We start from the raw sequence: 23,927 nt of genomic DNA on the forward strand, positions 1-23,927 counted from the left end.
TGTCACTGGTTTGTTCTGCCAATGCAACTCTGCCTTGATATTAACAGAGATACTTTCAAATGCCAGAAAGTAATTTTTTCCCTCTTTCAAGAAATGGGATGCATGCTGTCCATGAGGCAGGCAACCTCTGGGGACATTTGGCCCTCATTCTGCTGTGGTTTGGGTCTGCAGACGCCTCATTCAGTCTCCGCGCTGGCACTTCCTGTGTGTGTGCACACACCTGTGTGAGGCCTGGCTACAGGGAGCCCGCTCCCACCATACTGAGCCCTGGCAGATGGGCTCCCACCAGACCTGACCTCTGACCCTGAGTTCCCCATACCCCCCACCCCACCCCACCCCTGCTTTGGGTTGAACAATGACGTCTTCTGATGCCTTGTCTTTCAAATCCAGCACAACGGGCACTCCTGTGCCTTCAGTTTCCTGATAGTTCCTGATCTTTCCCTGTTTTCTCCCTGTGCCTCTTTTCCCTGCACACCCGCGCTTTCCTTTTACCCAGAGACCGATGTACCGAGTTCTACATCTGAGAGAGCAGCCGGCCCTCAAGTGGTGGCCTCACCCGGGGCAGGCTCCAGACGTGTCCCTGGGTCAGCTCTGCTGGTCGCTTAGAGTTCAGACCCTTCAGAAGGAACCACCACTCATCTGCCTGAAGAGCTAATGCATGTGACAGACCTAAACATGCAGGGATCTCTGTGTGTTCCTGTCGTGATGCAGTAAGAACATGTAGAAACAGGAAGGGACACGTCCCACCCGTGTCTTCCATCTGCTCTCGGGTCCTCCCCTTCCTGTGCCTCCGGGGAGCAGGACAGTTGCTACCAGCGAAGACACCAGGCTGCTGCCTCCCTCTCATCTGGTCGACCGATTTGTCCAGAGGGGCCCTGCTGGCCTTGTTCATTCTCCATCCCCTTGACAGCCCTGCAGTGCCTCACATGGCTAGGGGAGGGGTGCGGAGCAGGGAGGGCCCACACGGCCCTCACTACCTTGGAACACAGCGTCCAGGGTCAACAAAACATCAGGGCAGAAGGGGACCTCTTACTACAGCCCGCAGGCAGGGAGACTGCTTTCAGGGGCACCGAGGCAGAGACCGGCCCATACATCTAAAACATCGATGACCCAGTCCTTGCTCATGTCCCTGCGCTGGTCCCTGCCCTCGTCCAGCCCCTCACTTTACTGACCGGGAATCGAAAGGTCAGAGGGCAGGGCTCCCACAGTTTGGGGCACGAGTTAGGGGTCACAAAACCGCCTGTGCACCCAAAGGCCAAACACCGGAGACAAGTTTACCTGGGTGGTTGGTGCTCACTTCTGCTTGTTTCTGGGGGTCCTGGTCATGGGCTGCGCCTGCCCAGACCAGAAGGCGTGTCTGCTGACCAGGCAGGGTCTGTGACCCGTCTCTGCCACCAGCAGACAGGCAAGGCCTTGGCGGCACAGCCTCAGCCACAGAAAGGGCACCTGGTGGATCTTGTGGACTCAAAAGAATGACCAGAAAATCCATGGTCTTGCCCTCTGGGTGCCCAGGGGATGGCCTGCAGTAAGAGACAGTGGGGATGGGAGGGGTCCAGGAGCCCGTGTGTGAGGCTGTTGAAAAAGAGAAGCCCAGGTGGGTGCACACGATGAGCTGAGGGCTCATTCTAAGGGACACTGAGCAAGAGAGGTGAGTGGGTGTGAACACTCTCCAAGTTCCCAGCAAAGAAAAACCTACCGACCATGTCATCAAAGTCAGGCTACATGCGGCCTCCTGAATCTCAGAAGATGAGCATGTGGGGTCCAGCGACCAACCCCAGGGTGGCCTGTGTGGGCTGTGCAGGGTCAGCTGGAGGTGGTGGTCACCAGGGAAGAGCCCTAGGGACAGAAACCACCAAGAAGCATCTCCCCCTCAGGAAAGAGGACTTCAGTCTGTGCTGAATCCTCAGCAAGGGGAACAGTGAAACAGGGCCTTTATAGCTTCCGGTTTGGGGGAGGGAACCAAAAAGGTGGGGGGTCTACCAGCAGTCTACAGGGACGACCTTCGGGGCTGGTGTTGGCTTGGGTGTCTCAGAAATCCCCCCCAACAAACTCCCTTCTGGAAGGACAGAGACCCACCCAGAAAAACACTGCTTAGGGTAGGACCCAAGTCAAACCAGGTCGTAAACAGGCTGAGAAGAGAAAAGATGGGTTACAAGCTGGAGAAGTAGGCATCTAGCAGCAGATGGGCTCAGGCCTAGAGGCCTGCGTTTCCAGGGGGCTCTCAAGCTGATGAAAGGAGACCCCCACCCACCCTGTTCCCTCTGGGAGCCTGTCCTAAAGGTTCAGCAAAGGCCACCTATTTCAACAAAAGCAATGGAAAAGGATTAGATTGTATTGTAAGAAATGTATGAAGATCAATAACTGAATCACAAGCAGAGAAGCCACACGCCAACAGGACAGCCTCAGAACGGGTAACAGTGACAACCTGATATTACAGATTAAGAAGTGCTAAGCGATCTCTGGAAGCTGGGAAGGAACAGCCTAATCAGAAAAAAGTTAAATAACCTGGCCAGACAATAATAGCAGGTGTATCAAGAGCTGACAACTCGGAAAAGAATCAAAAACCATCTTAGAGGCAAAGGCTAAAAGAAGATGCCAGAGGAAGTGCAGTCACAGGAATGAAACCAGAGAGAGGGGACGAGTTTTAAATCAAACAGAAACAAGAACTTGAGAGAGAAGGGCAGAGAATGTAGGTGAAGAAGTTCCGACATACACGAAGACATAGTTCCTGGAGAGAAAGCCCAAAGCAGCAGAACAAATCTAATGACCCAGAACTTGAAACAAGCTTTCCTGGAATAAAGGCGCATCGCATTGTGCATGTGGCACAGAGTCAAACAGCTGACTTTACAGACAAAGGAAGAAGCCTTTGGGTGCCTGAGCTGAAAGAACACCCTGCAAGGATGTGCATCCCACTTCGCCCAGGACAGTCGGGGTTCACTTTGTGGTCCCCACATGCTTATCAGCAGAGTCCCCTTTGTCTTCTAAAAGTCCCCCAAAGTCACATTAGACTGGCATCAGATTTTGACAGTGACACTTCATACTGGAACGGTTGGCATTTTTAAAAGATTTTTATGAAGGAAGATTTCAGCCAATAATTTTCTATCCAGCTAAGTAACCTGAACATAGTCTCTAAAAAGGCTGCAGTGAATTATAAACTTGTAAGAATGCAAGGCAGCTTGTGCCCATGAGCGCCTTCTGAGGATCCTGGCAGAGAATGAACTTCAGAAAACCAACCACAGGGGAAACTTTGGCATGGGGACGTAAAAGGTGTTTCTCGTGTCAAAATGAAGAGACTCTCAATGGAGGATCAGTCCTGGGAAACAAGTTCTAACTCCGAGGGGCTGGTGGTTTTCTTTACAACCTATCTTCAGTTTCAGACTCCAAGGAAATTCCTTATGATACTTGCTCCTCACCACATCCAATCTGAATCACTTCACTGTGACGCAGAACTGTTAAACCCACACCCTAAAGTCCTCCAGCTGTTCACCCAAGATTTTCAGCTAGAAAATAGCCATAAAATACAAATCATGAGATTAAAATTTTTGCATTTTCTTAATTCTAGCTTATCAAAAATTCTGAACACTCTGCCCAGTTCCCTAAGAGCCTCTGATCAGGAGATTGGTAAGACTGCTCCTGTTTTGCAAACCACTTGAGTGTATCTTGTGTCCCAGTGCTGTGAGGACTGAATTTACAAATACAAGTTGCATGAAAGAAACATTTATGAATGATGTATTTCCTTGGAAAACCAGTAAATAAAACAGGGCCCATTTTTGGAGTGGCTAAAGACCCTTCTTTTAGCTAGTGAACAGAAAGTGGGACTCAGTCACAAACATAGCTTCTGCAGCCCTAATAAAGCATATGAGTTTGTACTCCTGTGGCATAAAAACCTAAACACTGAAGTGTTTTCAGTTATTAAAATCAGATTAATTCTATAGGACGTGCTTTCCTGATAAATGCTTAAGGTTAAAGCAGTATAACTTTAGAGATAAAGCACAGGTATAAAAATGATGTTTTTCAATACACAGAGAATAAACTAGTATATACTGTAAAACGTCAATTAAAGTTTATGCCTGCTTAATAACAATGCTTAAATGTGGAAGAGGCCAGTTTAGGAGGCGTCATGATGGGTAGGCTGAGCCTGGCAGAGGAAGACCCTGTGAAATACAATGGAGAGGCTTCCTGAAACTGTGGCCTCAGTCACCAGGGGCAGAAGAACTGAGTGCTCTGTGGTCCTGATCTGCAGGGAAGGGCAGGTGCTAGTGAGGGCCCTGGCAGCAGACTGCCCTCCCTCCCTCCCTCCCTCCCTCCCCCCTCCCTNGTCCTGGAGTCAGGGTGGCCATGGCCGGCATCTGGCCTCTAGCAGGTGCTCAGTAAACACCTGTGGAATTAACAAATCAATGAAGCCCTCTTGGAAAAGGCCCAGGGAAGGCCAGGCAGCCAAGGGCCCAGAGTCCAGGCTGACAGCACTGGGAGGCGGTGGGCCACCCGGCCCCTTACTTGTTGTACAACACAATGTCCGGCTTCCAGATCTTCTGTGCAGGGACACGCATGAACTCTGCCCCATCGTACTCAGAGGGGTCCCACTTCAGCTTGTAGTCGTTCCAAATCTGCAGGGAGGAAGCAGGGAGAGGAGGAGGCAGCAGGACGGCATGGTCTCCTGGACCTCAGCTGTTCTGGTGAAGCCCCCACCTCCATGCTGCAGACCCCAGGAGCCCCACTCTCCTCTGGGCATCTGTGGGGGAGATGGCACTGGGCTGGGTGTGTAGGCTGCTTCCCAGCTATAGAGCCACTGCCCTCATGGCTGGGCAAGCCCAGCCCCTCATCAACAGTGAGGCCAGGTCTGTGCTGTAAGCGCCTGCTGTTTACATCCCTGAAAGGGCACTCCAGGAGCTTTTTCAGATGTGTTCCCCACTGACAGAAGCAGGGTGTTAATGACACACAGCCCTCTTCCACCTCCAGGTTAAGCAGGTGTGGTGTCTGAAGGGTTCTGGGGAAGGAGCCATGATCCCACTGGGGCCCGAGAAGCATGTAGGGACAGAGACTGGGAGATGGGAGGAGAGACAGGTGAGGCTGTGGACAGTGCCGAGTGGGCACCGTGCCCTCCTGGCTTTCCAGCCTTCTGGGGGTGGGAAGACTGTGTGGGATGAGCACTCAGTTGGGTGGGCTGGCAGAGGGTCACACTGGTCCAGGGAGGTATCTGTAGATCTGGGCAAAGCTTCCCCAGGGGGGAGGGGAGAGCATGTGGAAGCCCGTTTCTTTGGCCTCAATCTGAATAGGAAAATCCAGAGCCCCTGTTCCCACTCTACCAAAGAAAGCAGCAGGATCTGACTTGAGCAAATTTTTGGCAAGACGAAAGGAATGAGGTGGCCTCAGACACCAGCCCAAAGTCAGGGGCTGAGCTCCAGGCTCAGAGTCTGTGCTAGTTTGCAGGGTTACTGAGGAGGTCTCTCCCTCCAGGCTGCAATCTGTCATCTGTGGCTTGGGGGGGGCTGACTTCCAGGGGGGCTGTGGAGCAGTGCATGTGACTCCAAGCCCAGGAAGAAACATACCAGCCAGTCAGGGGACCCCAATCTGGGTTCACCAGAGTGAAGCGGGCTGTTTGGGCTCTTTGTGGGTCCCTCACAGCGAATACAGAAGTGACCACCAGGGGGCAGCAGCTCTCACTTACTTGCTTGAGCCACAGGTTGGTCTCCATGATCTGGTTTACTTCGTCCTAGAAGGAGAGAGAAAAAGTGGACAGTGAATTCAAACACAAGGCTGGTTCTGGGAAAGCCTCTTCCAGAAGCCCCACTCCCATGGCCACGACTTGCGGCTCTAGCACTCACCACCTTCACCAGCTGAGACATGGACACCTCAAACTGGATGATGACAGGGTCAGACACGTTGGCCACAGGTCGGATGATCTCGTTGTAATCTTCGAACAGCCGCTCAAACAGACGGTGCTCAGCCTCGGAGGCGACGGCCACTGCAGGAAATAATGGCCACTTTTCCCCTCGCCAGGGACACCACCCACCTACAGCCTCCTTACCACATGCTGGGAGTGCTCTGTGGAGCTCCAGACTTCCAGAGGAGCCCCACTCCCTCAAGTTACAGGCTGGGAAACAGAGGCCCGAAAGATACATAAGGTCACAGTCATCCAGGGAGAAACTAGTTACAAACCTGGGCTGGAATTTGGATAGATCTGGTGCAAATCCTGCCAAACTGCTTGTAAGCTGTGTGAGCTGAGGCAAGGGGTCTAACCTCTCTGAGCCTCACTTTCTTTGCCTATAAAAACAGATTGTATATGTAGCCCCCTCACAGGATTGTTCTAAGTGAAGTGCTTCTCACTGCTAGCGTGCCCTAAGAGCTCAAGCACTAGCCTTACCTCAGGGTTACCACGGGCTTGGTGCGGTGCAAGCGCAGCCAGCTTACGGACAGCCACCTGCTGCCTCCATGACGACAGATGGCCGCCCGGGGCCAGATGTTCTGCCTCCCAGCCTGCAGGACACTGCAGCCCAGCTCTGGGGTCTCCTTCATCTGCCCAGGACCCCACAGGAGTTTGGCCACCAACCCTCTGTGATCTTGAACTGAGACCCATGGTTCCTGCTGAGTGTGTCAGAGACCTTACCTCTCTGAAACCTTGGGGACCCCCTTTGTTTCCAAGCCGCCTGAGTCAGCTGTGCGCCTTCCCACTCACAGAACTGAGGATAAACTGGGAAGGGGGTGAGGGGAATCCTGGAGGAAAAATGGGGTCTCACCCTCTCCCCCTTCCTCACCCCGCAGGGGTCACAGGCAGGAGCTGCGTGAGAAGCGGTGGGGTCCTCAGCGCCCAGGAGGCAGAAACAGCGCTCTCCAGGCAGACCCCCCGTGCAGCCAAGCCCCAGGCCCCTCGGTGTCTACCGCCCTCCTAGGCCTCCTGCAGACCTTCCCGCAGGGTCAGGGCCGGCCGGTCCGGGGCGCGCCCCTCTCCCGACGGTGACCTCGGCCCAGCCTTCAGCGCCCTCTGGCCTCCGTTTCCCCATCTATTCGTAGGACGAGGGGTGGGCGGGATGCGGACAGGGGAACCGACGGCCAGGGCGCCGGCCCTCCCGGCTCGCACCCAGACGACTCTGGGAGGGGGGGGCCGGAGGGGAGACGGGCCCCCCAGACCGGCTCGCGCCCTTCCTACCTCCCACCCTCCAGCCCNCGCCGGACGAGGCCTCGGCGCTCGGACGCCGCCGTTCAGTAAGTGCAAGTGCGTCGGTGCGATGCTGCGGTTTGTGACCTGGGTGGTTCGGGAGGGAGACGGCAGGGCTGGAAGCGGCGAGTTGGTAATCGTTGAGGCTGGACGCGGAGCTCCTGCGGGCTCGTTACGCCACGCCGCTTTAGAATACGTTTGGAATGTTCCTTGATAAACGGTTAAAAAAAAAAAAGAGAAACAGACACAAAAATGAGGCTTCCGTGCGCTCCCGCCCTGCTCCCCCAGCGTCTACACCTGTGCTGCCCCAGGGCTTGCGGTGAGCACGCGGGGCCTCCAGACCACCTACCAGGGCTGGGGTCGGGCACCCACATGAAAGCCAAACAAGAGAAGACATTGTGCAGGACTCAGAATCTAAGAATTGGGGGCAGTCTCTCAGACCCCCATTTAGACCGTTCTCATTCTCTGGGCAAAATCCCCTTCATTTGGAAAATCTTGCAAATCAGATATACAACCAGGAACTTGTACTCAGTAGCTACAAGGAACCCTCCAAACTCAGAAGTACAAAAAGATAGGTGTGAGGGTCTTGGTGGGGGGTGCAAATGTTCTAAAATTGGATTATGGTGATAAACTTATTAAAACTCAAGAGTTATACACTTAAAATGGGCAAATCTTATTATATGTACGTTACACCTTAATGTTTGTTTTTAAAATCTCAGCACTAAGAAAACTGAAGCCCATGACCAAAAAAGAATTAGTCACTTCACCAAAGACGATATACACAGGCAAAAAAAAAAAAAAATCACATGAAAAGATGTTCAGTATCAGCTATTAGGGAAAAGCAAATGGAAACCTGGCTGATACACCATTTTACAACCACTGCGATGGTGAAAATAAAGCAACACCGAGTGCAGACCAGGATCCAGAGCGGCTCGCTCTCATCGCTTACTGCTGGGGATGCAAACTGTAGGCCCCTCCAGAAGGTAGTGTGACGGTCCTGGCAGTAGACGTACATCCCCACGTAACCCAGCGACCACGTTCCTGGGTATTTATCTAGAGGAATGAAAACCTGACTTCACACAAACTCCCCCACACGTGGATGTTTATAGCAGTTTTATTCATAGTTCCCCAAAGCGGTGCTTTAGCGCTCACAGCCGGGGTCTGCGCAAACCCTTGCTGCCTCAGCAACATGCTTGGATCTCAAAGAAGGCATGATGCTGAAGGACAGAAGCTGCTTACTCTCCAGACGCTACACACTGTGTAACTCGTTGGAACGGCATTCTCGAAAGGACCAAACCGCAGTGACGGAGAGGCGTCACTGGCTGGCAGGGACTCGGCAGGGAGGGAGGCGTTTGGCTGATGGGTCTCCCATGTCCTCATTACAGGAATCTACATATGTGTTCATATTCAGAGAACGATACATAGAAAGTCAATTTTATTGTATTATTTAAGAAGTGGAATTTTAGGGGCGCCTGGGTGGCTCAGTCGGTTAAGCATCCAACTTTGGCTCAGGTCATGGTTTCGCGGTCCATGGGTTCAAGCCCCGCATCAGGCTCTGTGCTGACAGCTCAGAGGCTGGAGCCTGCTTTGGGTTCTGTGTCTCCCTGTCTCTCTGTCCCTCGCTACTACTCCCCACTCATGCTTGCTCTCTCTGTCTCTCAAAAGTAAATAAAGGCTAAAAAATTAAAACAAAAAAGAAATAGAATTTTAAAAGTCCTTCTCTATTTCGCAGATACTTTAAGAGCCTGTCACGTGCCAGGCACCGGGCAAAGCAGTATGTGGGAGGACCAGTCAGAGCGCCTGGGAGCGAACCCGGCCTTGACAGAAGGCAGAACATGACCAGGGCTGTGGAGAGGGCCATTCCCTCAGAAGGGGAGCCGGGGGCGGCTGCTCAGAGGAGGGGCATCTGGGCTTGAAGGAGGAATAGGAGTCATTCATTCACTCAACAAACATTTATTAAGCACCTGCCGCGTGCTGAGCCGCGTCCTAGGCCCTGGGGATGGTGCTTGCAAACGAAGGCCCAGGTTCCTGCTCTGACAGAGCTCACGCTCTAGTGGGTGACGTGTGGACAGTGCGCCGAGGAGGGCTCAAGGCAGCTGGGTGACTGGGGAACGAAGGGTGGACTCGAGCAGAGCCCTGGATGGTGCAGCCACCGCAGGAGCCCGGGAGGCTCAGGGAAGAAGGTCTGGGGAGAAGGTACAGCACATGCAAAGGCTTTGAGCTGGGAGGGCCCAGAAGTGTGGAGGGTCTGAGAGAAGACCAGTGGGCCTCGCGCGGTGGGGGAGTGGAGGACCACGGGGTGAGAGGTGGGCCGGGATATGGGCAAGATTCCTGGTACGCAGCAGGTGCCGCTCTGGTCCGTGTCCGTAAGCCCCGCGGGGAAGGAAACTGGCCTAATTCCTCTGGCCGAGGTTTGCTGGGGCCCCACCAAGGCCTTCAGAGAGGACAGTCCAGGGCTCCCACCCTGTCTTCCCCCGGCCGTGGATGTTTGATGCGGCTGATGGCTGATGGGCTCATGTACTTGGGGCCTCATCAGCCGTCACTCAGGAGGAAGCAGGAAACCGCTCACCTGGCCGCTCATACCATCTCACCCCACAACCCTGGGGCCCTTGGGCAAGCAGGGCAGCTTAGGGCCCCTCAGAAGGCGTGTGGGTCTGGAAGAGGGGGGGTAGGAAGAGCCCCACTGTGCCGAGCACACACACAACCACGAAGACCCACAGGAACAGCCGGTCCACCACCATGGCCACGTACTTCCAGTCTTCAACGACCTGCGGGCAGACAGAGGGGCTGGTCACAGGTGCCCGGGACTCCTGCTTCCACCCCTTCACTCAGGCTGGGCCCTCACTATCGGGCAAGAGACACCCCCACCCCCGGCAGCTGGTGTGGCCACCTCTGTGCCTCTCAGGTCCTCAGTCCCCTCCCCCCAGCACTGCAGGCCCCCAGACTATCCAGGAGGCCAGGGTAGAAGAGCTATTAATGCCGCACGTTGTGCTTCGAGAGCCAAATCTGTTATAAATAAGAGGGATGGGGCCTAGCAAGGCCCGTCTCTTGTTCTCACCCCAAGCTGCGTGGGGGGCAGGGCAGTGGGGCCTGCAGGGCCGCCCCCCGCCCCCCAGCCTCCACTCCATCTTCTCAGGCCGCCGTGGGGGTGGGGCTGGCAGAAGCCTGCTGGCCTCCAGGGGCACCACCGCCTTTGCCTGGGGGACCCAGCAGCCTGCTCTGTCCCCTGGGACCTCTTCCCAGGCCCTGGGCTCACACCCTTGCCCGTGTGGCCCCTCTGCCTGTCTTCCCTGCTACGAGCAGCCTGACGAGAACTCAGCAGAGGCTCTGGGGTTGGGAATGTGGGCAGCAGCAGACAAGCTGACGTCAGTGACCCAGTTTGTCCGGGTGCCGTCAGTGGTGTGCGTCTACCCTGCAGAATAGTCCTGTGTCAAGCGGCCCCCACCCCCCAGCCACACTCGGTGCTGCCTGTCCCCGACGCCCCCTGCTCTCCAGGTGGGCTCTCCTCGGCTTTCTTGGGTTTCGTTCTGACAGCCCTAATTTCAGATGACTTCTTTTCCAGTGTGTGTGTGTGTTTTCCCCTCTTTTTATATTTGTGCGCTATTTATAGTGACCAGTTGGTCACCAGGCGGGTGCAAGTGCTGGGCTGGCTTTGGGGTGGCCGTGCTCCGCGAGGGAAGAAAGCCCAGGCCTGGGAACGCCGACCACCCAGTAAGTGCACTGTGTGCTCAGTGCAGGGCAAGAAAGTTTAAGGACGCCAGAAAGATCTGCATGTGGAGCTTGGCTCTGCTCTGTGCCGGCTGTGCGACCCTGGGCAAGTCACTGAGGCTCTCTGAACCTAGCTTTGCCCGCTGTGCCATGAGGTTGGCGTACACGCCACTTCCCAGGGGTCCCGTTGGGCCCTGGCGGAGCCCCTCCTGTGTGCTTGCAGCTCAGCGAGCCGGCGACGGTAATAATGGGGGGTCCTGCCTGGCTGCTCCCCACAGGAGGCTTTTAATAATTGAATTAGAAGTGGCCAGAGGGCCCTGGGTGTCACGGGGCACTGGGACCTTTCGAAGAGAGAGGTCAGGGGGGCTGCACAGGAGAGCAGTGCTCTCACCCTGCATGTGCACCAGGGGCCCTGGGGTGTGGGTTAAAGTGCAGGCTCTGGACGCCTCCCGCACAGGCCTGGGCTCTCTCAGAACGTGGCTCGCGGTGGGGGGTGGCCCCGAATTTTGAAAAGTCACCCAGAAGTTCTCATTTAGGCAGCAGGGCCCCATGCTGTGTATTAACATCTGGGACCCAATAAATGAGGTGATGCCGAGCTACCCAATGGTCTTAAAGGAAGCACAATCAAATTAATTTTTTGGAAAGTGAAATCTGATGGTCGTCTGGCGCGCCTGGTACTGGTCGGTGCGCCTCGTGGGATCTGCTGAACACGCGGGTCCTGCGTCGGGGCTGGGCCGGGGCCTGGCGCTTCGTTTCTCACGGCCCAGGACCCCATGCGGAGCCGCGAGGAGCTCATGCTCCTCCTGCGTTCTGTTGGTTACGATTCTCTTCTTTCTGTTTCATAGTGTGATTTTGGAGTTCTCCCGGCCTCCTCCCGTCTCTCGGCGCTAATGGAAACCAGCGCTGTCCCTTAAGAGTGCGGCCTGCAGGCGGGGGAGAGCAGGGTGTGCGTCCGGCTGTGTGTGCATCTGTGTGTGTGTGCGGCTGTACGGACCTGTTCAGAGTCTGGTCTGAGAAGGTGTCGAAAGGAGAACATCCCCAACACCGTGGGATGTGCTCTTCCCGGTGTGGGGATGTGTGTGACAGTCTCCAGCCGTTGCCGTCACAATCTGTGCTGCCACGGGGTCATCCTGTGACGTGTCATTTGTCCTGAGCAGTCATTTGAGACACCTACACTTTAGTGCCTTGGTTTGTCCTGTGAAAGTAAACTACACCTCTTTTTGAAATCTGTCATCACCCTACTTACATTATTACATTATTAATGTAGCAATAACATTTTAGGTGCTGTTTCTATACTTCTAAAAGCCCTAATATTTGTGGGGCTTCTGGGCAAGCCGGAGGAGGCCGGGGGCCAATGCCCTTGGTGTCCGTCCCGCCCTCGTCCCTGAGGGACTGACTCCCCCCCCCCGCCCCGGCCCCAGGGCTTTCTCCAGGATGGGGCTGCCGGCTGGCCGCACAGCCTGCAGGCACAGCCTGGAAGGATGGGGAGTTAGTGCCCTGGGGCCACCTCAGCCCTGGGGTGGGCACTGACGCCTCCTCCTGCGGACGGAGCCCCGGAGCCCAGGGCAGTAACCAGTAACCCGCCCGCCCTTCGCTGTCTCTCTCCTCCTCACTGCGCTTCCTGAGCTCACTTCTCGGGTAAACCATGGCCAGGCCCTCACCTCAGGGGGACACTGAAACAAACAAGAGGGATCCCTGGCACTTCCTTCCTCGTTCCCAGTGCGTGAAGCTGCGAGGAAACTCCTCGGGTCAGTTTGGGAGTCCGTACTCCAGCCCAGAGATGGCGCTCTCGTCCCCTGTGAGTTGCGGGGAGCGGGGAATTGGCGGGGACAGGGACTGGGCTAGCGACTTACGCTCTGGTCTTGGTCGTCACTCTTCATATGCTGGGCAATGAAGCTGATGCCCTCCAAGGCCTCCTGCACGTGCTGCTGGAAGCTCCTGGAAGGCCTCGGCTGGAAACCCCGGGGCAGGCTGGCCAGGGACTTGGGAGCCGCAGCGGCAGGGTTCACGGAGAACATGGAGCTCCCACAGAGGCTGGCGGTGCTGGCGGCGTCGGACCTGGTCAGGCGAGGCTGGCTGGGCCGGGGGCCCGTCGAGGCGCTGCCGTCCGGGCGCTTCATGAACAGGAAGGTGGGCAGCTGCTGCAGGAAACAGCGGCGGACCCAGGGCGCCATGGTGTGCGTGCTGGGCGAGCGGTGGTGCACGTTGAGCACGCACACGCTGGTGACGATGGAGAAGGTGACCAGCACCATGGTGAACATGAGGTACTTGCCGATGAGCGGCACGTCCAGCGAGGTGGGCGGCACGATCTTGGAGATGAGCAGCAGGAAGACGGTGAGCGCCAGCAGCACCGAGATGCACAGCGTCATCTTCTCGCCGCAGTCGGACGGCAGGTAGAAGACCAGGATGGCCAGCGAGGTGATGAGCACGCAGGGGACGATGAGGTTGATGGTGTAGAAGAGCGGCTTGCGCCGGATGATGAAGTCGTAGGTCACGTCCACATAGCTGGGGTCCTGTGGGTTCACCGTCCTTCGCCCCGGGAGCGCCACGATGTCCCACTCGCCGCTGGGCGTGAAGTCGTCCATGCTGGCTGTGGGCGACTCGAGAACCATGTCGATCTCCGTGTGGTCGTAGGTCCAGGAGCGGAACTTGAGGGTGCAGTTCTGCTGGTCGAAGGGGAAGTGCTTGACCTCGATCTTGCAGGCGCTCTTGTAGATGGCGGGCGGCAGCCAGAAGATGCTGCCGTTGGAGCGGACCACCACGTTGGTGTAGAGAGACACCTCGTAGGTCCCGTCAGCACTAGAGGCGCGGACAGGAGAGCGGTGTGAGGTCCGGAGGCCTGGCCTTCTCTCAGAACTCACCAGGAAGCCCTCAGGATCATTTCTCACTGATCACCCTTCCAGCCTCTGGTGTTCTCGCTGAAAAGGTCAACTTTATAGAGAGCCCTGTCTCCGCCACCAACCCCCCCACCCCCCAGCCTGGGATCTTCACGTGGATGAGCTCAGTAAGCCTCACAGCAGTCAAAGAGGTAGGTTTTACTATTACCCCATTTTACAGATGGGAAAAATGAGGCTCAGGGAAGCTAAGTGAGACTAGCAGCTAGGATGTAAACTCAGGTCTGTTGTCCCCAGACCACGTACGGGTTTCATGCTTCTGCTGGGAACACTGACCTCACATGAATCTTTTGTTTTCTCTATAATATTTGTGCATCGAAAGTCAGTGCTCCCAGTGCCCGACACTGACAAAGCAACTGGGCGTCAAAAAGACAGGATGGAGGACAAGAAGGGCACTGGGTCGGGGAGCAGATGCCGCCCCGGCCCCGCTGTGCCTGGGTGAGTGAGCGAGCGAGGCCCTCCCTTCTCTGGGCCTCCAATCCCCACTTGTGACAGAGGGTGTTCANTTATTTTTGAGAGAGAGAGGCAGCATGAGCAGGGGAGGGTCAGAGAGAGAGGGAGACACAGAATCTGAAACAGGCTCCAGGCTCTGAGCTAGCTGTCAGCACAGAGCCCGACGCGGGGCTCGAACCCACAAACCGTGAGATCATGACCTGAGCCAAAGTCAGACGATTAGCCGACTGAGCCCCCCAGGCACCCCCGAGGGTGCTCATTCTAATTCCTCTTCCAGCCTCACAGCCTAGAGGTGTGAGGGAAGCACACACGAGGCCCAGGGCTGAGTCAGGACCTGCCGACCCTCAGAGGCTGGGGCTGCGGCCACTCACTTGTTATAAAGCACGATGTCAGGCAGCCAGATGCGCTTTGCAGGGATCCTCAGGATGTTCACGCCTTCGTAGCGGGAGCTGTTCCAGGCCAGGCGGTAGTCAGTCCATTCCTGAGCAGACAGGCAAGGCCCTGTCACCTGGAGGCCCACAGCCACCGAGGGGCCGCCCTGGAGGAAACGCCTCCAGGCTGGGAGCCTGCAGGGCACTTACCTGTTTCAGCCAGACATTGGTGGTCATGATCTGTTCCCGCTCATTCTGGGGAGGGAAATGGGGCTATGAGTTCACCAGGTGGGGCCTCACACACGCTCCAGGGTCGTGTGACCCACGCTGACCCACCATCGTCTCTTGGATGGTTCAGAGGTGTTTCACACCCAGCGTGTCTGGGACAAAGCTCGTGACTGTCATCCACAGCTGGTCGTCCACTGGCATTGCCTTCCCCGTGAGCGGCACCCCCGGCCATGCACCCCACAGGCCAGGCTTGCCTGCCGCTTTCCATCTTAGCTGCCGCCATCGTCTGTCACCTGCACTACTATAGTGGCCTCTGGTCCTCCTCCCCGGCCTGCCTTTAGCCTCTACTCTGGGCGATCCTTTTATTTTTATTTTTATTCTTCTTTAAGTAGGCTTCATGCCCAGCATGGAGCCCCGGAGGGCTTGAACTCATAGCCCCAAGATTAGGACCTGAGCCAAGGCTCTTCTCAACTTCTCAGACTGTGTTGCTCTTCTGACAACCTGCCCTCCCCCCCCTCCTCGCCCACCTGGCCCAGAGCACAGGCCACCGCCCTGCTCACGCCCCGCCCCCTCCCGCAGCTCTGGAACGTCACGCCCTCCCATTTGCTCGTTCTGCTTCAGCTTAGTTCTCTGCTCCTGCTCTTCCCTCTTTCTGGAAACTCAGGCAGCTACTGTCTTCCCTTTCTTCAGGCCCCGACCTCCCTGCACAACGTAGCGCCTTGTCTCCCCCCCTCTTACCCTGCTTTATTGTTCTCCAGAGCTCTGGGCACCATGTCTGCTGGATGCCATCTTCGTGTGTGTTATCTGCCATAGAACTTAAATTCCTTGAGGGCAGATGGCACCTGGAGGGCTACCTGGGATGTGTCAGATACTCGACCACTGTAATCCATATCTCACCTAAACACCTGCAAGGCCCTCCCACGAGGTCTGTGCCCATGCTGCCCCCGCACTGCCAGCATCTGTTCTCCCAGTGCAGCCAGGTCAACTTCCCCTCAATCCTGTCCCTGCTTGAGTCACTTCTATGGCTTCCTTCACGTACAGAGTAAGAACCTAACTCCTTCACAGGTTCTGCGAGGTCTCGCCGACTTTCTCAGCCCCATTTCACCTCCCCAGGCCCCTGTATCCTGTGCTCTGCCCACCCCTGGCCTTCCCTCATCCTGTGAATCTGTTTACAGTCTGTACCATTTCCCCAGCCTTCTGTTCACCAATATAACGTCCAGCACCTTGATCTCAGCTTGGGAGTCAGTTCCACAGGGAGCCCTTCCTGACCCCCACCTGGGTAAGCATATCAGTAGGGTAAGTTTCAGCGGCCACTAACAGAGACCCAGGGTAACACTGGCTTAGAGAAAATGTACAGTTTGGACACACATAGTAGTTTTTGCTCTACAGAATCCTTAGATACCACGATCCTTCCAGCTCTCTTCTCTGTCACACCTAGAGCGTAGTCCCAGGGTACCCAGTGCGTGGTCCAGGATGGCTGCTAGAGCTCCAGCCATTGTGTCCACATTCCAGAGGTAGGTGGGAAGACAAAAGAGAAGGATGCAAGCCAGCTGTCTTGTTTTAATTAGAGTATTTAGCCCATTTACATTTAATGTAGTGCTGATTATATTTGGGTTTAAACCTACTATTTCCTGTACATTCCTTTTCTTTTTCTTGCTGTATTTTAATTATTTTATGATGCCATTTTCTCTGTTTAATAACATGACTCTTCTTTTAGTAATTACCCTGGTGACTACAATAAACATAAACCTGATGTGTTAGAATCTAAGATAGATTAGTGACTTTACCACTTCCAGAACAGGGGCAAGAACTTTAGAACATTTCAGCTCCACTTGTCCCCTTCTGCCTTGTGGGTTAATGTTGTCATTATTTAATTTCTACATGTAATTACAACCTTGTGAGTTATTGTTTTATATTGTCAATATTAATTTAAATTCACCCATGCATTTGCCCTTTCTGTTGAACTGTTTCTTTCGTACATTTCTATGTTTCCTTCTGTGGTCACTTTCCTTTATGGTTAATGCACATCCTTTGTATTGGGTCTTCTTATGTTAAATTCTCTATTTTTGGTCTGAAACATCTTTACTTAACTTCTGTTTTCGAAGTGTATTCTTACTGGGTATCCACTTCTGGGCTTGCAGTTTTTTTCTTGCAACACTTTAAAAGTGCCATGCAGTTTCCTGGCCTCCATTTTCATCTGCTGGTGTTATTACTGCCGCCACTGGACCATTTTTGTTACGTTTTTCTCTTTGTCTTTGCTTGTTGGGGGTTTGATAAAGATAAATCTGGGTATGATTTTCTTTGTATTTAGCCCTCATTGGGTTCGTAGAGACTCTTGCATCTGTGGCTTCATATGAGTCTTTGGCCAGTTTTGGAAACTTCTGCCAGTATCACTCACACACTGCTTCTGTCTTGTTCTTTATTTTTACTTCTCCTGTAACTCCAAATACACATGATAGAACTGACCTTTTTGTCACGTACTATATTATTTTTTTTGCCGTATTTCCATCCTTTTATCTGTCATTTGTTGAGATATTTGCTATTTACCTCTCCTCCAGTTCATTAACCTTCCTTGTGCTCTGACCAGTCTGCTATTAGACCCATCCCGTGGGGGCATCTGGCTCTCAGTCAGTGGAGCCTGTGACTCCTGATCTTGGGGTTGTAAGTTTGAGCCCCATGTTGGGTATAGATATTACTTAAAAATAACAAAATATTTAGGGAAAAAACCATCTAATGAATTTTAAATTCTCCATATTATAATTTTCTTATATGATGTATAAATGACTGTTATTTTCCTTTTAAGAATATTTACTTAGAAAAATTTATCTATTATTAAATTTCTTTATTATTTATTTATTTTTAATAGTGGTAAAATGCACATAACATAAAATTTGCCATGCTAATGGCAGCTGTTTTAAAGTCTATGCCTGATTAGTCCAATATCTGAATTGCCTGTGTGTCTGCTTCCATTATTTTCTTTTTTCTGTCTTTTCTTATTTCATCTTGTGTTTTTGTGTGCCTCATAAATTTTTATCTGACTTTATATGCCTCCAGGGAGTACTTACTTTGGCTACTGGCAGGCAGTTGCAGGAGAGGTAGATCAACTTAATCTAGTTTGTGACTGAGCTGGTTCAAAGCAGGTTTAGTTTTTGCGAGGTCTGGCCTGTTTTTTATTCATTTTCACTCTTATGGGTGGTCTTTTCAGGGTCTCCACCAAGGCCCCATCTCCCCGTCTCGTGGGGCTCAGACTCTGGCATGTGTCTCCCAGCCCTGTGGGAGCACCAGACATTCAGCTCGGCTTCCAGCCTCTTAGCCCCTCAGCCCTGAACTGTTTCCCAGTCTTCCTATGTGGGGAAAAGTACCGGAGGCCAGAGGGTCACCTCCCAGAACCTGGTCCCTCGAGTCCAGGCTAAGCTCTCAAGAACTTCAGGCAGAGTGTTTTGGAGAGGGAGGCATTTCTGTGCAGCTTCTCTAGTTGTTCTCATGGACAAGGTAGTCTGCAACAAGCTACTCTCCCATTACTGCATGGTGAACACCTCCCTCTGTCTTTTAAAACATTTCTTTTTGAAGTTGAGGCGGAATTTACACACGGTGAAATGCATAGGTCTTAAGTGTACAGTTTCATCAATTTTAACAAACATATTACCCACGCCTCCCTTCTCCTTTCAATATCTATCACTCAGAAAGTTGTCTTGGACCTCTTCCTGTCCCTCACTCCCGAGGACACCAGCTCAAGACCCTGGTTGCCCCAGGGAGCTGCTTCTGAGGACCTGCCCGCTGCACCCAGCACATGCTCCTTGCTTTCTCCCTGGAAGCTGCCATCTTTAAACTGGTCATACCCATAACACTCCCTCCTTGAAAACTAGACCCTGGAATACAGAAGGTAAAACACCTAGAACTGAATATTTGTTCTACACACAGCTTTCGGGGTGATAACGGCACACAGGGGGACACTCACAGGCACAGGGCTGGAGGCTGTGTCCCCTCCTTCCGGTAACTTCTGTTATGTCACAGGGCCCACAGAGTAGGTCTGGCAGGTGCAGCCTTAGCCTGGAAGCGTGTCAAGAGCCACCTGCCTGCTTCCCCTCACCAGGCAGCGGCTACAAGGTGGCAGCTGGGTTCACCCCATTAGGCAAAAAGCTCCGGGCTGGACAGTAACACAGACGCCAGCCTGGGCCTGGCCTGAAGCCCTTATTCTTTCCGGTCGGCCTGCAGAGGGAAGAGGGACAGAGAGCATAGGCTTTCTGTCCCTCCCCCATTCTCGGGCTGTGCTTCCTCCCAGGGCTCTGTGTGTAAGGGCTGGGTTTGTGGGGGCCCGTTGTGCTAGGGAGAGAGGAGAAAAGGCAGTCACCTGTCCCCAGGAGGTTCAGCCCCCTTAATTAATTCCTTCCCATGACCCGACACGGCACCCTACAGTGCTCCCCTCAGAGCTACTGCCGGGGACCGATTCCAACCCCATGGGTGGGGACGTGGGAAGGGCCACACAGTAGACCGTGGTTCCTTCGGACACCCCAGGAGGGAGAAGGGGAGCCCCCTGGTTCCTCAGCCTCCTCAGCACCCCTACGCCTGCCCCACATCCACACGTCAGGAGCTGACAACCTTACTTGTGAACTCTGCAGCCCGTTCCTCCTTCCCAGGCCTGCACAGCTGCCCTCATTTGTCCAGGCTCCGCCCACTTGGCTGGGCCCGCCCCCGCACCTGGGCCTCTGCACCTGGGAGTTCCCACAGCCCAGCTCCTACCTCCCCCAACAAGTGGGGGAGTGTGAGGTCACCGTTGAACAGGCTGGGGGGTAGAGCTTTGAGGACAGGGAGGAGTTTATGGCCGTGCGGAGGCTCACCTGCCAGCGGCGGGCCCNTTCTTTGTTAACAAAACAAAGACTTTGCTAGATGTTGGGCGCTCATGAACTTCATGGACCCTTCCCCTGCCTCCCTGCTGTATATCCACAGTCTTAGCAACTCTGCGTAAGGCCCCGGCATGAGCTGGAGCCCTAGGTGCCTACGAGGCAGGTCTCTGGGACCGTTTTCCTCAGACTGAAAGTGACACCCAGGAAAGGATCTGCCAGCTCCGGCCACGAAGCTACGGTGTGAGGATCTTACGTTTGGAGCGGTGGCCACCATCTTATGATCGTGGGGCAGAAAAGGAATCGCAGAATCCTGCGGCTTGGATTCTAACACGGACTCTGAAACCATCGGCCCCTCTCTTGTTGGGTTGTCCGCACCGTTTCAGCCCCTTGTACTCGGTGTCCTGTGACTGGGGCATGAAAGCACTGTAATCGACATGGAGACCAGGGCTAGCAGGCGGCTCCAGCCGTGGACCAGTGTGTGCACATGGGCAGGGCACGCCCAGCAGAGAGAACACACACAAAGGCACAGACTGGGACAAAAGAATCACCACTTAGAGGCAGTCCAAGTTTAGGCAGATTCCTTAATTGATGCATTTGGAATAGGAGCAGATGAATAATCTGACCTTGCCTGCGAGTCTGGGAAGGCTAGAGGTGAAACCCGCTGCCCGGCACCCTCCCAGCCCCGCGCCTTTGGGCTGGGCTTGGCACTCCCCGCCCCGTGCCTGGAGCCGGGGCTGTGGAGCCAGCCCTGTGGGCACCTACCACACTGATGAGCTGGGCCAGGGAAAGCTGGAGCTGGATGGAGATGAGCTGGGTGGAGCTGGTGGCTGGGCGGATCAGGTTATTGTAGCGGGTTTTGTTCAGAAGGTCATCGACAAGCTTCTCCTCTGCATTGGCCACGCGGCAGTCCCCTGGGAAGACACACAGTCAGAGTTGCTGGGCCCTGATCGCGCTGATGCCGGTCCTGGTGGTGAAGGGGACAGCTCCGGGCCAGGGCGTGCAGGTGCCCTCGGGGCTGGCCGAAGCAGTCAGGTGCTCAGGACCGCCCCTCCATGGGACCCTGTACGTCCAAGGCAGAGCTCAGCTTTGTCCTCCATGAGCAGCCTCTTCCTCCCGCTCTTCCCTCTGGGATGAATGGCAGCCCACACTCAGATGGTCAGTCCAGAAACTGGGTGCCTGCAAGTGTCCTCGGTGTTCCAAGTCCCTCCACCCGTCCTCTCTGCCCACCCCTCCAGCCCTGGTCCTGGCACACCGCCCTGCCCCCTCTCTTCCCATGACCCCCTGGCCGGTGTCCCTGCCACCAGCGACCACGCAGTGTGAGAGTGATTTTCCTGCCGCACTGGGGCCTTCCCCACCTGCAGCCTTTCAGAGCCGAAGGCAGAGTGCAGGCCCAAGTGTGTCAGCTTGGCACGCAAAGCCCTGTTCCCCTGGCACCAGCCTCCCCACCCTCAACCTGATCTTTCCTCACGTCTCCACCCAGACACTCTGCACTCCAGCCGTACCCTCCGTGCTCTTTTCCCCACCGATATTCAGTGTTTCCCTTCTGAGTCTGTGAGCACAGCCTTCTGCCAGCATGGCCTCCAGGCCACCAGCCATCCAGTGTCCAACTGTCTTGTGCCAGGTACCATGTTACATGCCTCAGATAATAGCAAGCAGAAAACCAGAAATGACTCCTGCCTCAGCGCTTCCAGTGCAGCGGGGGAGAGATGTTTCTATGGGTTCTGTGTGCAGAGTGCGTGGATGGTGGTGCCTTCACGAGGAGAGAACAGGAATGACTACAGGAAACTGAGTTCAGTCAGACCTTCAGGGTGCAAAGTGCCTTTGAAACAGCAAATGTCGGGGTCCCCTTGGCTCCTGGTCTGGAGCTTAAAGGAGAGGGCTGGGCCCAGAGCCATAACGAAGACCCAGGGAGTGCAGTCTCCTGAGTCCCGCAGGAAGCCTGGTCTACCCATGGGCCCTCCGACCCCCCACAGCCCTCGATCTCTTGCCAAGTGGTATGTGGGTCTTTGTCCCAATTCCTTCACACATCTGGGAGTGAAGCTAAGGTTCAACGACTTGGTCTTGTTTATCCTGACGAGTCTTCTGGGAGAATGTGTCAGCAATGGGCAGAGGTGGGGGTGGTGCCTTGGAAAGAGACTCAGGAAGGTCAAGGACATGTGAGCAGGAGAGCAGCAGGGAAGGAGGAGGAGTTGTGCAGAGGAAGTGNAGAGGCTGGGTCTCAGGCTTGGGATTCCGCTTACACCCTTCTCTGAAGGGCCTGCACACTTTTTGCCACATCCCTCCCTCTGGGTGGAGCCAGTGGCCCAGGGTGTGAATCGCCCACTAACAAGTCTGGGGTGGATTCCTGGGTGGGTGCTGGGCTGGACACATGGCCTGGGGAGCGGCCGCCACTCCAGTCTGCTCTGTGCACTTTCCAACTCGCTGCCTATCTGGAGCAGATGCAATATTTAGTGCCTTGTGAAAGATGCTCCCGGGTGCACCTGCTGCCTGCTGTCCCTCCCCCAGACTGCCTGGGGCTGTCCGGAGGGGGTCCTCTGGATGCTTGGCCTAGATTCTGAGCTCTGCCTCTCAAACCCTTGACCCCTCCCAGAAGCCAGCTGTTTGAATGCCCTGGAAGCCAGTCTGTAGCCCCAGGCTAAAGCTGTGTCCTTCCCAGAGCCCCTCTTTAGTATGTGTATTTGGGCTGACCTGTCATTTCAGAAAGCGGAGGAGTATCACTTGCTCAAGCCCATCTGGCATTTCTGAGGCAGTTCTGGGGTCAGAATCTGCAGCTCCGGGTCCACCAGGCCCCTGACAGGCCAGGGCTGCTCTGCGGGCTGTGGGGCTTGTGTTCCAGCTCTGAGCCCAGCTAGGACATTCAGGCTGTTTCCCTTTGGGGCTATGCTGCCTCCTGGGCATTCAGCTGGCCTGAAAGACCCTCCCCTCCCTTGAGGATGGGCTAAAGGTTTAAAAACCTTAGGCCATTTAGTCCAATTCCCTGGTTCTCAGCCGGGGACACTAAGACCACAGAGGGGAAGCCCCAGCAGATCAGAGGCAGAGCCAGGTCTCAGAGCCATTTTCAGAGAAGGGGGCCTCCCTGCCCCCAGTGCCTTCTTTCCTGCCCTCACTAACTTCCCCTAAAGGAGACAGCCCCTGCAGAGACCCCATTGGTAACCAAAGCCGAGTGTGTGTTCATGTCCACGCCTGTGTTTGCGTTTGTATGTTTGAGTGTGTAGGAGTGGGCTGGAATGTACTCCCCAAAAGTCTGGGAGCCCAGAACAACACATATTTAGATTTTCCACCGTTATTTCTGTCTGTGAGGCCTAGTGGGTTCAAAGACCTCTCACCCCTACATGACAGTGGTGGTCCAGGATGAGTGGAAGCCTCCAGGGCACTACTGGGGGTCACCTCCCAGCCCTGGGGCCTTACCCGGTTAAACAGAAAAGCTACCACTAGGGGTCGCTCATGACCCTGTGATTCTGATGAGTGAGGGCCTGACCTGTCTCTGTCCAGGACCTGGCCTTCCTAGGCCTTCCCTGGAAACACTGCTCCAGAGCAGGAAGGGACTTAAAGTCTGAGAGGAAGCCATAGCTAGAATGCCAGAGTGTGTTGAATGTGTATACAGGTCAAAAAAACATGATCTTAAAATCTAATATAGGAAAACTGAGAAGATAACACCTATTGGTTGGGTACAAACTAGGGAAGAAAAGAGCAACAGCATATCCTTGGCAAGTTGGCATCCAAAAGGCAGAGTGATTTTCAGTTTGGGGCGTGGGGCCTTAAGTGAGGAAAGGAACAAGGAGATTTGTATTTTTAAAACGTAGCTGTAGATTTTTTAAAAAAGGTCGAAGTTTTTACCTTTTACAAAAAGCTCACCATATATCATCAGTAGCTTCTCCAGTCGTGTAAGAATCACCTGGACGCTTGTATAAAGGAAGGTTCCCTGCCTCCATTTACAGGGATTCTGATGCTGTGAGGCTAGGGTGGGGCCAAGAATCGGTACTGGGTGATTCTGACGCAGGTGGCCCCAGGACCATGCTTAAGAAGCACTGCAGCTGACTCACATCTGAGTCCTCAAGTATGTAGACAAGGTGTCTCATCCCTGTAGAACACATGAGGAAACTGAGGCCCAGAGAAGGGAAAGGAATGGCATGGGATCACCCAGCAAGTGGTGGCAGAGCCAAGACGTACACACTGAGTGGGGACACCGTCTGGTGAGTGTGGTGTGTGGGTCCTCGTCTTCTAAGCTAACTAGGGCTCAGAGGACAAGCCTGGGGAGGGGGCAGTAAGGGGC

At 54.6% G+C, this 23,927-nt stretch overlaps 2 protein-coding genes across 4 annotated transcripts in view; both read right to left on the reverse strand.

Moving 5' to 3' along the window:
- CHRNA3 (cholinergic receptor nicotinic alpha 3 subunit) overlaps positions 1–5,963 on the reverse strand; it is a 13,727-nt gene extending 7,764 nt beyond the window's left edge. Inside the window, exons 1-3 of the mRNA XM_077774317.1 lie at positions 5,826–5,963; positions 5,669–5,713; positions 4,498–4,607 (exon numbers count right to left, since the gene is read on the reverse strand). Coding sequence (XP_077630443.1) covers positions 4,498–4,607; positions 5,669–5,713; positions 5,826–5,846 — 176 coding nt within the window. The 5' untranslated portion in view covers positions 5,847–5,963. The remainder of the gene's footprint in view (positions 1–4,497; positions 4,608–5,668; positions 5,714–5,825) is intronic.
- Positions 5,964–9,108: 3,145 nt separating this feature from the next.
- Positions 9,109–23,566, reverse strand: CHRNB4 (cholinergic receptor nicotinic beta 4 subunit). Of its 3 annotated transcripts, none has more exons than XM_077774303.1 (6): positions 23,510–23,566; positions 20,417–20,565; positions 14,793–14,837; positions 14,583–14,692; positions 12,718–13,663; positions 9,109–9,924 (listed from the first exon to the last, which is right to left on the reverse strand). In XM_077774303.1, exons 1-6 carry the CDS (start codon positions 23,517–23,519, stop codon positions 9,784–9,786), a joined length of 1,401 nt encoding a protein of 466 aa, XP_077630429.1. In that variant the 5' UTR covers positions 23,520–23,566; the 3' UTR covers positions 9,109–9,783. The 3 variants fall into 3 exon arrangements, with proteins under 3 accessions (XP_077630429.1, XP_077630432.1, XP_077630430.1); XM_077774306.1 differs by lacking the exons at positions 20,417–20,565; positions 23,510–23,566 and adding exons at positions 18,769–19,019; positions 19,908–19,937; XM_077774304.1 differs by lacking the exon at positions 9,109–9,924 and adding an exon at positions 11,738–11,787.
- Between the last annotated feature and the right edge of the window lie 361 nt (positions 23,567–23,927).

Source organism: Crocuta crocuta, unplaced genomic scaffold, assembly GCF_008692635.1.
Source record: "Crocuta crocuta isolate KB4526 unplaced genomic scaffold, BGI_CrCroc_1.0 scaffold7, whole genome shotgun sequence".
NCBI classification, from domain to species: Eukaryota; Metazoa; Chordata; class Mammalia; order Carnivora; family Hyaenidae; genus Crocuta; species Crocuta crocuta.

Excerpts from the sequence above, each read along its gene's own strand:
- CHRNB4 (XM_077774303.1), bottom strand. Across the intron at positions 14,838-20,416 it reads TGGCCCAGCTCATCAGTGTG|AATGAGCGGGAACAGATCAT; the intron begins GTAGGTGCCCAC and ends TTCCCTCCCCAG. Across the intron at positions 14,693-14,792 it reads CCAATGTCTGGCTGAAACAG|GAATGGACTGACTACCGCCT; the intron begins GTAAGTGCCCTG and ends CTGTCTGCTCAG.